At 37.8% G+C, this 14708-nt stretch overlaps 1 protein-coding gene across 3 annotated transcripts in view; it reads left to right on the top strand.

The window, feature by feature from the left end:
• The window catches only part of LOC127412963 (glutamate receptor 1-like), a 146754-nt gene that overhangs the window by 110012 nt on the left and 22034 nt on the right, over positions 1-14708 (top strand). For all 3 annotated transcript variants that reach the window (XR_007892509.1, XM_051649701.1, XM_051649700.1), the window contains exons 12-13: positions 7073-7271; positions 10712-10959. Coding sequence is in view for 2 of the 3 variants with exons in the window: in XM_051649701.1 (XP_051505661.1) it covers positions 7073-7271; positions 10712-10959 (447 nt within the window). In the remaining variant the exon portion in view is untranslated. The remainder of the gene's footprint in view (positions 1-7072; positions 7272-10711; positions 10960-14708) is intronic.

Here is a 14708-nt window from a genome sequence, read left to right as displayed (position 1 = left end):
ACAAAGGAAAATCAATTTGTGAGATTCGAGTAGAGTTTTTTAATAATCGACTAGCTGATTACTCATTCATATCCCTACTTTCAACCTTAGTCAGATGCCATTTTTAATAATTTACCACCAATTGCTGAACCACATATACAGGATTGTGGAATATCAAAGGCAGCAAAGGATACATTTATGCTGCCTTCAAAAGCCAATAACCAAAATATTCTATATAATTATAAACATTTTTGAAAATCTGGATCATCCATGTGTTCCCAGGCCATTTTGGCATGAAAGATGTGATGCCATGTGCTCACTGTCCACATGTCACTCTCATCAAATTTCTCTGGCGCTGGGATGGAAGCCATGGCACATTTTGTAGTTTCTGAGATGGGCTTTATTTCAATTTGTTTTCTTGCGTTAAGGAAGTGTATTGATTGTTTAAAAATGAGAAGGTCCTTTTCTTCCAATTCTACTATTGTGTCTAAGCAGTTCTACACTGTTTTGTGTATAAAGAAGACATTATGTTGAAAAATGAATTTGCTGTAATGGTACAATTTATTTCAGTAATCAAAACATCTATGTAGCCTACAGTCCATTCAGTTGTTTCAGTTCAGTTTATGGTTATTTAATTAGTTTCGATATCCAAATAAATACAGATATTCCATTCAGTGAATATATAAAAGTATCTGAAACATTTTATTTTAGCTTCCATTAATGAGTCACTAACAAACATTATAAAATGCTTAACAAGATGTGTTGTTAAGGTGAAAAGTGCACAGGGTGGCACCAAAAGCGAGTTGTATCTTTTCTTGAGGTCTGCAACCTGACCCGGGCCTGACGGGACCTGAGAACCCGATGTGTTTTGGACCGGGTTCGGGTCAGTTTTTCAAGTAGGACTTCGGGTTCGGTTCAGGTTCGGGTTTGTAATTAATGAAAAAATAAACACGTACGCTCTGTTTCATTCTTTGTGCTGTGTCTAGATTGTTTTTAGCACAGGTGTCAAAAAGATTCAATGTTCTGAACAAGTTCAGGTTGTAAAGAGGGGACTGTTGCATTGTTACATATTATTCCATATTGTTCTACACCAAGCAGAGTTTCAGCACATAAACGGTAAGTCAATGCTTTTTTCCCGTTCTGCTCTAGTGTACGGGGCTGCCGTGTCTTGTTAAAACTGTATGTTTACGGTTTCAATACTGTTACAAATGTTGCCTATATGTTTACATAAAATATAGCCTATTGCAACAGTACTTGCTAGGAGAAGAAATTATAAAGATAGTGAGCAATTTCATGTTGGTGTCGGGTTCGGGCTTATAATCTGACTGTATCATTCGGGCCAGGTAGGGTCGGGCCACACGGTCTCAGGTATGGGTTGGGTTCGGGTTTCATTTTAAGTCCTGGGCAGACCTCTAATCTCTTCCAATGCATTTCAAACTGTTTGGATGTACATTAACTGATGATCTCTTAAGCATTTTATAATGTTATTATGTCCGTTAATTTTAATAATTGAAGTTACCACAGTATCTTCATCTTGGTGGTCATACAACCACCAAATTTCATATTAACAGTTTCAGTTTCAACATTTTTTGCCCTCCGAAAGACATTTAAAGCTTCTGTGATAAATTTCACAGTGCCATGAATAATGCTTATGGGTGAATCTGTGAGTCACATGTACTGTGTGCAGCACTGTGCTGTGTTTCAGTAATCAAGCTGTTTTTAAATCACAATATTGTGACTAGAGAAATCACATTTCAAGGACATTACTCATGATTTAGTCTTCCACACAGAGGTCCGTCTTTCTCAGATTATTCTTTAGTGTTCTGTCACACTTTATATCTTGTTGTTTGGAGGTTGTAAATATACACGCCATCTTGTAGATGATTAAATATATATTTTATTTTAAGGGCAATTAGCTACTATGAATTATGACACTGCAAAAATAGCAGACAAGACACATAATCGGCATCTTCATCAGATAAGTATAGCACTAATTCAACAAACCTCAGCAAGTCCCGTTGTGAATCATTTTTTATGGTGTAGCTGTGGTCACACTTGATATTGATTTACCAGGATCATTAGTTTATAATGCTGCTGTGTATTAAACCATCCTGCCATCCTTTTAAAGGTGCTTACATAGATTTAACAAAGATTTGTACACAGGTGAAATGCATTTCACCCAGTGGGGTGACATACTGTAGACTTGGAATATAAACATGAACGAGTTTCTCGACCATAACAGGTTTTTCAATTAATCTGAATAGACCTGTTGGCTTTCCTGGCCGTGCTCCATCAAGGTAGATTAAATAGAAAGGGATTAAGCAACCAGGCTGCCAGCAACTCTAGGTAAAGCAGCCATGTTTTGTTTACGCTGTGTAGTCCTGCAGGTAGACCTGTCTCGGACCCCCTCAGAGACCCTAAACTGATCTCCTATGATTGTCTGAGCTGTATTTAGGTCACAGGATTATCCTCAAGGACTAGCAGAAACAGACGGTGGTAACACTGTACAAAAAAGTTATATACTGTACATTAAGTGTGGTTTGGACAAAACATTTTTACAGCATTTATTTAACTTTTTTAATTTTAATTGGTAACACTTTACAATAAGAGTCAATTCATTAACATTAGTTAATGCATTAGGTATCATAACAATGAAAAAATGTATTTATTACAGCATTTATTAATGTTAGTAAATAAAAATAATTTTTACCTAAAAACCATGGTATTCTTTAAAGCATATTAGGGTACTCTGTAAATATCATTGTACATGAATCATTCTGTAGCTTGATACAGTATATTCCAGAGGTGTTTAATTAAAGTTCCAAGAGGTCCGATCTTCAGAGTATTTCCTTCCCAGGAAATGTCCAGACAGTCATAATTTACATGATTTTAATTGCCAGTATGGCTTGTACTGCTATGAAATAATACAAGCAATGTGCATTTTCTGGAACTTCTTGTTGTAAATTTCCAAATTGGCAGCAATTGTTAAAAGAAAGAAATAATATATCCTTTAGTCAAAATAGTATCTTCAGAGCTGCTGCTTTTTTCAGTATATACACCAGGGCCTTAACAATAAGAATGGGGAATCGGAGACACAGTCAATGTAGTGTGGTCTGAGAGATCTTCTACTGAAAGAATAAAAGATTTTATTTGATTTTATCCTTTAAATGTACTTTGACATGAATATTAAAAGAAAATTGGTTTTGAAGTTGAAAGAGCAGTCCAGTATTTGTACTTGAGTGCATTTAAATATATTATTTAGACATATACAGTTGCAATCGAAATTATTCAAGCCCCCCCCCCCTCCCCCATCTCTGTCTGTACAATCTCCAAGACAGTAAGGATTTACAAAGGTAAGCTTTTCTGATGACCCAGAACTTTTTAAACTTTACATCTATATAAGTTGAGTGACACATTCAAAGTCATAGTGTGAATATATAACCTAATATTTCTAAATATGTCATAATTATTCAACCCCTATTGCATGTAGCTGTGTCTTAAATATGTAAGGCTACACAAGTAATTGTTTTAAAACAAACTTAAGTCATCAGTCTGCAATGGCACTTGAGTTTTAAAATGTAAGTTTAGTGTTGTAAGCAAAAATGTGTTTCTATGCAAAAACATGCAATTAAAAATAAGCTGTCTCAAAAGCTAATAGAGGAGATTATTTCATTACACAAGAAAGGTCATAGCTAAAAGTACATTTCCAAGGCACTTCAATTTCCAATAGACAAAGTTGTCAGCACCATTCATAAATGTTTTAAATATGGTACAACAGCAACCTTCTTGGGGTGTGGAAGAAAGCAAAACTTCACCAAGGGAAATGTTGACATGAATATTCAAGAAGTAATTAGGAAAGACCTGTGGAATCCTGGAAAAAGGTTTTATACCATCCCCACAGTCAAGCATGGAGGTGGGTCAGTCCTGTTATGGGGGTGTTTTATACGGCTGCAGGAAACGGCTATCCTGACTATGTGACTGACACCATGGATTCTTTCAGGTATCAGGCCATTTTGGCATGAAAAATGTGATGCCTTCAGTGTGTAAATTGAAGCGGGAATTGAAGGGGGTTGAATAAGTTTGATTGCAACTGTAGACAGATATTTTAAGAGGCCTTGTGGCTGAGGAAAAATACATACTGTGTGGGGCATTCCATACAGTATCCAGACAGAAAAATAAAAAAATGTGAGTCTGAATGAATGATTTTTATATTTTTCTCAATGTAAGGATCTACCATGAACAACAACAAAAAAAAGCACAAATTACACCACAATAGTGTAGCATACGGCTTGCTATATTGAAATGTTCTGTTAAATAATGGAAGCATTTGTTCACATTATAAACAACTCAAAATTCTATAATAGCTCTATAGGCCGAAGTAATTTTAAATTGTTGGTTGGCTTTTCTAGTCATTACAGAGATGATACCATCTCTGAATTAATTTCTAAAAATTTTATAAATTTTCCGGATGTTTATTATGAAAGGCTGGTAAGCTTCCAGCGCTCTCTGTCGGAATGTCTCATGGCATAGGATGGATGAGACCTATTCAGTCATCCTTTGCTCACCCATTGAACACTACATTGAACACAAAAGGAGACGTTAGGCAGTATGTTCAGTCTCAGTCACCATTCACTTTCAATGTATGGCAAAAAAGATGCAATGAAAGTGAATGGTGACTGAGGCTGACATACTGTTCCTAACATCTCCTTTTGCGTTCCACAGATGAGAGAAAGTCATAAAGGATTGGAACAACAAAAAAAGGTGAGTAAACGATAACCGAATTTCCTTTTTGAGTTAACTATCCCTTTAACCATCGTGTTAACTAATGTTGACGTATGCAACCTTATTGTAAAGGGTTACCAAGATGTATGAAAAATATTCTTGTCACATGGTGTTCAGGCCAGGATTTGGTCTGGGGTGAAAATATTTTTCCCTTTTTTTTTTAACCTAGTTAAAATTTAATTTGTGACTGAGATATATCAGTGCAAACTTTGAAGAATAAAATCAAATATTCATTAAGCATTTTCTCTTAAATATATATGTTTTTTCCTATGATAATCTCTGCACATTCAAAGACTTCACAAGTTCTCACCTTTTATATTTCTGTTTGTTGCAACCCTTCAGCCTTTCATCACATCCGATTCGCCTCCCTCTCAGCTTAAATGATTAAGCTGCGTGTTTGTTTTTGTTTATGTGTTTTATCAAAGCTGCTCTGCCTGTTCCACCACACATTTCAAACAAACACCATCCCCGGAAACTTTCACAAACACTGCTTCTCATTGTGTACTGTTTAGACTCACTTAAGCGAGAGAAATACACATCCTTGGAGATTTTTTTTTTTTTAAGTGCAATTACATTTGTGGTTGAGTATTCTCACCACCATTAATCCCAGGCAATTAATATGCATATATTCATTAAACATACTGGCAACTTTCGAAAAGTGAGATTAATGCGCTGCTGGTGAGTTGCATTGCGATGGTGCTTATCTTGTCTCAGCACATTTCACAAAGAGTTTGGAGCTTTGGATACAGAGAGCTGTGTACTGTATCAAACAGACTAAACCTCCAAACACTGTAAGCATGTGCATGAGGGAGCTAAACACAAGCCAGGATCTATAATGTGGTTAACATGTAAAAAATGTTCAATGCTCCACCAAGTGAGACTTGATTGTTTTGAGTGGGTACACTAGATAAAGTTGTAATAATGGATCTCCATTTGAACATGTCAGGTTGTATATGGAGATCTTCTTTTTCTTGAATCTTTTAGCATAGATTTTAAATATTCAGCTCCTGAGCCAACAAGATCTCATTAGTATTCTTGGGTATTTGTACAAAAAAATGTGGTTCTAGCAGATAGTTTGGATAGACATTGAAAAGTACAATATCAACATATTGACAGCTTCTAAAGTATAAACACTTTTAAGTATGAACACCTTTACAGACATACATTAACCTTTAAGAATATTTTGAGATTGATAGAATATTGAATTCATTTTATATATATATATAATAAATTTGATTAATTAAATGTGTTCAATGCTATCACATTTATTTAATGCAGTCGATCCATTTATCCAATTTGACACCTATGATACTGTGATGAGGAGGAGGGCGTGGCCAGGCCGTGACGATGGACGCCTGGTGCTAAGTTACCTCAATCAGTGGGAGAGAGATAAGGAGCTGGGGACGCCAGTTAGAGAGAGAGAGAGAGAGACACGGGTCTGTGTTTGTGTGTGCGCATGTGATTTGTTATGCTGAAAAGCAGCTTTATGTTTGTGTTATTAAAGTCTTTTTGATTGTTCACTCCAGTTCCTGCTTCCTCCTTAGTAGGGAAGGCAGATGTCTGCCACAGTGGTGCCGAAACCCGGGATTGGAGGAAGACGCACCGTCAGAGAGCCCTTGCCACTGATGGAGGATCGCGACACCGGAGATACACAATCCGGAGGTACTGGAGCGGTCTGCCAGGAGGCGGAGGAGCCCGCTGCCATCCGCCAGGAGGCGGAGGAGCCCGCTGCCATCCGCCAGGAGGCGGAGAAGCCGCTGCCGTCCACCAGGAGGCGAAGTCCAGTGCCATCGCCTGCCGTTGTGGAGGACAGCTGCACAGCTGGCTGAGGTCCGAATGGCGGCATGGTTCATGGTTCGTCCTTCTCAGGTTCCCAGGAGGCGGGGAAGACCAGCCTGTGGCAGAACGGCCGAAGAGGCACCTTTGGGGGGGGGGGAGAAGTTCAGGCCTGAATCGGGCATTGGGGGTATGTGACGAGGAGGAGGGCAAGGCCAGGCCATGACGATGGATGCCTGGTTCTGAGTTACCCCAATCAGCGGGAGAGAGATGAGGAGGAGCCGGGGATGCCAGTTAGAGAGAGAAACACACAGAGCTGTGTTTGTGTGTGTGCACATGTTTTGTTATGCTGAAAAGCAGTTTTATGTTTGTGTTATTAAAGAATTTTTGATTGCTCACTCTGGTTCCCAGTTCACTCTGGAAGGCAGAGGTCTGCCACGGATACCAATGAGATCACCCTGCCTGAGCATACAGTTATGTTTTATTTATGTACATGTGTTGGGGGGCATTCACGTATGATTTTATGTTTCCACAGGTCTCTCTCTGGTCGAATCGTGGGTGGTGTGTGGTGGTTCTTCACCCTAATCATCATCTCCTCATACACAGCCAACCTTGCAGCTTTTCTCACAGTAGAGAGGATGGTGTCGCCCATTGAGAGCGCTGAGGATTTGGCCAAACAGACAGAGATTGCTTATGGAACTCTAGACGCTGGCTCCACCAAAGAGTTCTTCAGGGTGAGACGAGGCATGAATGAAGGGAAACAAAAGTTTCCAGTTTAAGATATAATGTTTATATTTAGCCTTATTGAGTCTATATGGCACTTAATTATTAAGTAATCAATTGTCATATACACCCAAGTCAGAGTAAATTACTCTTGTACTGTCTAAAGCTGAATTGTCTAACTTTTTCAATGTTAAAATACTTTCTCTTATCCCAGAATATGCAGAGACCGCTATATGTAGCCATGCATAGGGTGATTCCTTCGAAAAGTAAAAACACTGTGGGTTCTATTTTCATGAGTGCGCAAAGCGCAGCACTATGCGCTACGACCGTGCGCAACGTCTTATCCGATTTTCTTGAGAGTGCTGCTAATTCTAAGTGCAGTTTTCGTTGCCAGTGCAAAGCGCAACTGACCATAGCTCTGGGTGTTTGCACTATCTGTGGGTGTATGCATGCAAACTGTGGGTGTATTGTATGTTAGTGAAGTGGTGCAAAGCGCAGTTTGCTATTTTCCTGAGAAATAGGTGATTGCTCTTGGACGTTTCAAAAATACATCTGTTTTCAGCGCAAAATCTAAACTCAGTTCGTGCATTTGCAGTTTGGAGATTCCACCAGCAAGTAGTAATAAAGTTCATGTCCAAACTCTGAAAATATAGTGTAACATCAAGTTAAGTCCATGACGATCACTGTTGTAGCCATTTTATATAACAAATATTTATTAGATTTGTGTTAAACTATCTAAAGTTCATGGATTATTTTTTGATTATTATTATTATGTTTACAATTTCGTGTTTATGTCACTGGTGCTTGATTGGGAACGGACTATATAATAGGATGCAGACAGTGCCGGAGAAGAGCCTCAGAACTGAATTGCACTTGACCCAGCCCATTAGCTCTTTGCGCCCAAACCCACTTGTGCCTAGACTTAGAGCATGCTTGAACGAAAATACCGAAACTTCATGTCCATGCCCATTGACTTTGCATGTATGACATAATAAAGATTGTGGCAAAGTGGAGTAGAGGTTGAATGGATAGGGTTGTCAACTAAGTTTGGATGTAGCCAACTATGCCACTTTGGGACTCTCACCCAAGGACTTCATCTTAGCTTAGAAGGAACCACTCAGAAAGAACACAGGTTCGTTCTACCCTGTGAAGACTGAGATGGTTTCGCACATTAAAAATGAATATTTATTACAAAAAAAAACTAAATAAGATGAGTCACTCATGCAAAACATCCATACATTTACATACCTTTTAATTGCCTAGCCATTTGAGCAGAATAAATGTTTTATTTAAAAAAAAAAAGGAGAGACCTTCAGGGAGGCAAATTGCACTGGGAAAATAACCCCAAAAAGAATTCCACTCACTATACCCACACACTAGTGCTCCCACTGCACAAAGTGATAAACCTGTACTTGAATGATCTCAGCAAACAGTGAAGAGGGCAAAACACTCCTGGACCAGCCACCCTGGGGCAAACCCACAGCACTCTGTAAATAGATAAATATTAAAATAGATCAAAAAGGTCAACAAAATGACAGCAATATATGAGGAATGTTTTGACATCATCACCATCATTGACTCCACAAAACTAAATTCTTAAATGAGCCAACAAAGGTCCACGTATACCAAGATTACCAACTAACAATTATATTTAAACAATTATATTCCCCGCAAAACAATAAACAAAAAATAAAACAAAAGACAAAACAGCAGTGCAGCCTGGGTTTACATTTCCTTGTGGGCACTCACACCATTCGATAGAGGAAATGGGCAGACAGACCCGCCTCTCAGACCTACACACACACGGTGCAGGAACCACACAAGTGAATGGGCTGCATATTGTTGAACACCAGCTGCAAAATACAAGCTAAATTTATGGACATGCAAGGGTTTTACGAATTCACAGCACAATTCACATGCGCACACACATACCACAACTCACTGCAAAGGAAAAAAACAAATGAAATCTCAGGCTGCACAACGCCAATAGCCCCCACTGGGGGAATGCCGGGAGTGACTGATGGGTACCAGCCACCAGCAGCGCACCCAGGCAACTACTTGGGGTGTGCTTATATTGCCTTTGCATTAACCTAATTAGCAGAGACACAGGTGATGGCAATGAGTGGAGTTGCACACCAATTAATAAAGGAACAAGATCTGTGTGTCCTGCTACAAATTAATAATACTTTTATTGTCCAATTCCTCAGAAATTTGCTTTGCATTGAGATTACAGTCACCATCATCCAAATATACAATAACTAAAACATATACACAGTACATTAATATGACATATCATCAAACATACAGTACATTAAAAAAATAAACATACAGTACAGGACATTAGTATGACATATCATCGTTGTCTATTATACAGGTCACATAACATTATTTCCAGTGCGACATCTCAGTTTCACAGAACAAAACCTTTTTCATTAAGTAGTCCAATGGACATCAGAATGAAATAGCACTTATAGAATAGAACATTTCTTAGCGCTGTTAAAATAGGGCTCTGTGGTGCTATGAAAAAGTTGCTCTGATTGTTCGATCAGCCTGACCAGCCTGAAAAAGCAAAATTGGCTTAACCAATGGAGAGAGTTAAGGGTGGGGCTATCAACCAGTGGAAGATGGGAGGACTATTCTGAAACTTGTTTGGAAGCAGTCATCTGTCACGGTTCGGTCACCTTGTCAGGTTTAGGTTCTACCTGACAGGACCGTGGCAGTATCGGCCTGCCTTTATGTTTTGTGTTCCCCCTTTGTGTGAACGCACGGGTCCAGTTGTTTGGACCGCCGTGCGCGCATCACCGCCATGTGCTCTCCATTGATGTCATGGTTCTGTCAACCGGTCAGGTTGGGTTTTGTCTGAAGAGGACCATGACATCATTGTCCCCTGTCTGTCTTGTGTATCATGTTCGTGTTTTGTGTGGGCGCACAGGTCTAGCATTGGGTTATCGATGTGCACAATTTGCCACCGTGTGCCCTTTGGTGATGTCACGGTCATGACACCTTGCCAGGTTGCGTGTTCGCCTGGGCTTGACTTTGAGTTTGAAAGAAGGACTTTTGTGTTTGTTTAATAAATCCAATTGATTGAACTTTCCCTCTGCTCTCGGGTCCTGTCTTCCCACACCATGACATCATCATTTTTCAATTCCATTTGCTGGCGCTAGTGGTGCAGAAATGACACACTTCATAAACGTATAAAGGTCTTTCACAGCTTAAGATTTTAAGACCACAGCTCATGTTTTACTGAGTTTATGTCAACTTAAAACTTGTGGAAAGATGTATTTTCTGTGTTTTGTCCGTTTAACGTCACCCAGGTACTCAACAGTTCAGCTTATTGCATGGACTGTACTTCTGTCCATAACAAACTAGTTTTTGTTGGCGTCATTTTAAATATGCCGTCTACTGAGACATAGGTCTATTAGATGTTTGACAAATGTTTATCCTCTTTTAGAGGTCAAAGATTGCAGTATTTGAGAAGATGTGGTCCTACATGAAGTTAGCAGACCCCTCAGTGTTTGTGAAAACCACAGATGAAGGAGTTGTGCGAGTAAGAAAATCCAAGGGGAAGTACGCATACCTGCTGGAGTCCACTATGAACGAGTACATCGAGCAGCGCAAACCCTGTGACACTATGAAGGTCGGTGGGAACCTGGATTCCAAAGGCTACGGCATTGCAACACCTAAAGGATCTGCTCTCAGGTAAAGCTAACTGTCCACTATACGCTACCCGTATAAATTTAACACTGCTTACTTTGAGAATAACTTCACATGATGGTACAGTTGTAATAGAGGCTGTATACAGTACTAAGGGGGGGTTTTCTCACTTTGGCAGACTAGAATACAGTGTAAATGTACATCTACTAGTTATAGGTGAAGTGTGGAATTTTTTTAAAGTTAAAATACTTTTTCAAGTTCCAGTTTAATATGCAAAGACAACTAAAAGTAGATTGGTTGGTTGATTTCCCAGAAAATTGTAAACATTGAGACACCATCAAAACATTACTCTGTTTGTTTGAGCATTCCGGCCATCCCGACATATTAACATGGGTTCAACCAATGGCTTTAATTTTGGCTGGAACTATCTGTTTGTTCACTAGCAGAAAAGGAGTATTCAGGAAACCTGTTAAAAATTTTTTTTGTAATTCCATTTGGTGACGTCAGTGGTGCATAAATTACAAACTTCACCTTTAAGAAAAAAGAAAAGAAAAACTCTACCAAAGAGAAACTGAATCTCTTTTGAAAGAAGATTTTAATTAAATTTTCGATATTAATAATTAATATTATATTAATACATAATTTGAAAGAAGTGAGAGGGGAAATGTATTAGGCAGCCTCTATTAAAACAGAACATGCTGGTGTGTGGGTGTACTCACATGTGTGGAGCTGTGCAAGATCCTATGTACCTCATGTTACTTGAAGGGGTTTTTAGCACACTCCACTAGAAGTGCTTGCATAAGAAAGGGCAGAAAATGATGCATACTCTTCAGAAGCTCTTTAGGAAATGTGTGTGTTCTCTGTCATTTCATTAAATAGTCAAGCTGCTAAGCAGAGCCCATTGAGACAGCACAGACATTTTTTCACTCCAGGCTTTTTGAAGCTATAGGTTTACTGAATACTAATTTCAGTTTCTCTCCTGCTTCAATATAAATTTTGTTACTTTTCTATGAAAGAAATTGGGCAATCAGTTGTTATTCTTATGCAAGCGACTTCTAAGATGAATGCCTACATTAACCTGTTTCTTTGGCTAAAACTTTATAATAAGGTTCTGTTTGATTACATTAGTTACCAACATTAGTTAACATGAACTAACAATACTTTTACAGCATTTACTAATCTTGGTTAATGTTAGTTACAACATAGTAATACATTTTTAACTCAGAAGTTGTATTAGTTAACATTAGTTAATGCACTATGAACTAACATGAATGAACAATGGACAATTGTATTTGTATTAACTAACATTAACTAAGATTAATAAATGCTGCAAAAAGAATATTGTTCATTGTTTGTCCCTAATGCATTAACTAATGTTAATGAATGGAAGCTTATTGTAAAGTGTTACCATTTCCTTTATAATCTCTGCAATGTGAGGTGAATAGTTATTTCAATTGTATGATGCCATCATTAACTTCACATTTATTGTGCTCGAATGTACCCATCTGACTAATAAGCCATGGCCCACATGGTATTACATTTATTGCAAAGGGCCATACAAGGGCAATTTGGAGCTGTTGATATAACCTCAATAACTCCATCTCTGTCTAATAAGATAAGCTCCTTGGAGAAACGACCTCATAGCAATTGTACAGTCATTTTTGGGTCACCTTTTAGCAAAGCGAACACGGGGAGTGTGGAGGGAATAGGAGGTACACAGAGGATACAAGATGTAAATGATTGACTTCCATCTTACCACCTAGGGCAGGACTCAAATTAAATTTGATACTAGGCAGCCATTACTGTGACAGCGAAAGGAAAGAGACTTGGAAATGAATTCACAAATGTGTTTCTTTGTCTGTTGCATTACCGGCTGTGCTGGGCCACTTATTGCCTTCTGATTTTGAGAGAGAGCAACTCCTTTACTGGCACCTGTTAACATATAATAGAGATTTAAAGGAGTCATATCATGAAGTATCAAATGTTCCTTGATCTTTTAAGAATTTTGCATACTATTAAAACATACTTGTGCTGTTCCTGGCTGTATGTAGCACATACAATATGCATATACTTCTGAAGGATCCCAACATTGGAAAGAGTGGCTGAAGTTTTTAAGGTCCCTTATCACAATGTAAAGCAGGCTTTTCAAACAGGCTGTTATTGAAGGATGAGGCAGCACAAACTATATAAACTCTGCAGAAAAACCTGTAGCTCTTGTGAGAGCGCAGGAAAGTGTTCTTGCTTATTTTAGATGCGAAGAGGACATTTAAATGTCTTGTTTAATTTTAAGAGTCAGAGAGAAGCATGGAAAATTGTACAAAAAAAAAAAAAAAAAGACTTTTTTTTTTTTGGTGCAAACAGTGGTCCTGATGGGACAAAACTGAATCATAAAAAGTAAATGATATGACCCCTTTAACACACTGCTATGGGCGTCCACAGCTTGACCTAGGATATCATAAGAAGTGAAAAACAATGAGAGTTTTTGCACACTCTATCAAAATCAGTAGACATTAACAGTGTTATACAAAGATCTATATTTGGGTTGTAATTTGCTGTACCTAACCATGTGGTACAGTTGTCTAAATGTACCATAATACCATAATCAGTATGTCTTATCTATCATTGCTGGAGTCTATGGCTGCATTTACACTGTCAAACATTAACGACTATTTCATAAATATCTGCCATATATTGGATCTTGCTGTGTGTAAACAAAAATACACATATGAGATTGTATGTTTTGGCATCCTATATGGGCCACTTTTAAATGTGGTTCTAAATCCGATATGTATCCGATATGTGAAGGAAAAAGAAGTGGACATCAAAAAAAGCAAAATAAAAATGGGAGTTGTATCCTTTATTATGTAGGGTAACAGCAGTATAAAAATAATATAAGCAGAAGGGACAAAACATTGAATATCTGTACTTGTCAAAATTAGTGGTCCACCGATATGGGTTTTTTAATGGCCGATGCCGATATCCAGAGAGCAGTGTGGCAGATAAGCCGATACAATGCCGATATATCACACAATTTAATATAGTAAATAACATAAACATAAAATTGCTAAAAAAAAAATGATAAACTCTGATTTAACACTATCTTTACTCAATTTCACACAAAACTTTAATTTGCTAAAAGAATATAAAAAAAAATAATAATATTGTATTTTAAATGGTAGATAGCAGTTTCTTCTGATATCTGTTTAGTCATTAAAAAAAAAAAAAATCATTTATTTGCACATTACATTTTTTTTTCATATATTAGGAAGGAGGAAATAACAGTACACACAGTAGTCCAGCAACCATGGATGGCATATCCACGTTAGCAATTGAATTTTCTCAAAAAATACAGAATCAAACGAATTGTACATACAGTACACAGTGAACAGGGTTGGGGAGTAATGGAATAAATGTAATGGGATTACATATTTAAAATACAAAATATTAGTAACTGTATTCCACTACAGTTACAGTTTAAATCATTGGTAATCAGAATACAGTTACATTCAAAAAGTATTTGGATTACTGAAGAGATTACTTGGCATTTTATTGTCATGTGTTTCATTTAATGTTTAGACTATTCAGTTGGAAAACATTTATCCATATAAACAGCAGTGAAACACTTTCTTAAGATGTGTTACATTCATACAAGTTCATACTGTTGTGAGTGAAAAGGTGGATATGACGTCATTAAGGAATTTTCTCTTGGGAGCTTAATAGAGGAGCTACATCACGTTTCAACGGCTTAACAAGAAAAGAGATAGAAACGCTTTCAGATGAAACATAAATCCAAT

This window comes from Myxocyprinus asiaticus, chromosome 22, assembly GCF_019703515.2.
Source record: "Myxocyprinus asiaticus isolate MX2 ecotype Aquarium Trade chromosome 22, UBuf_Myxa_2, whole genome shotgun sequence".
Lineage (NCBI taxonomy): Eukaryota > Metazoa > Chordata > Actinopteri > Cypriniformes > Catostomidae > Myxocyprinus > Myxocyprinus asiaticus.
This window is presented reverse-complemented; position numbering and strand designations above follow the sequence as displayed.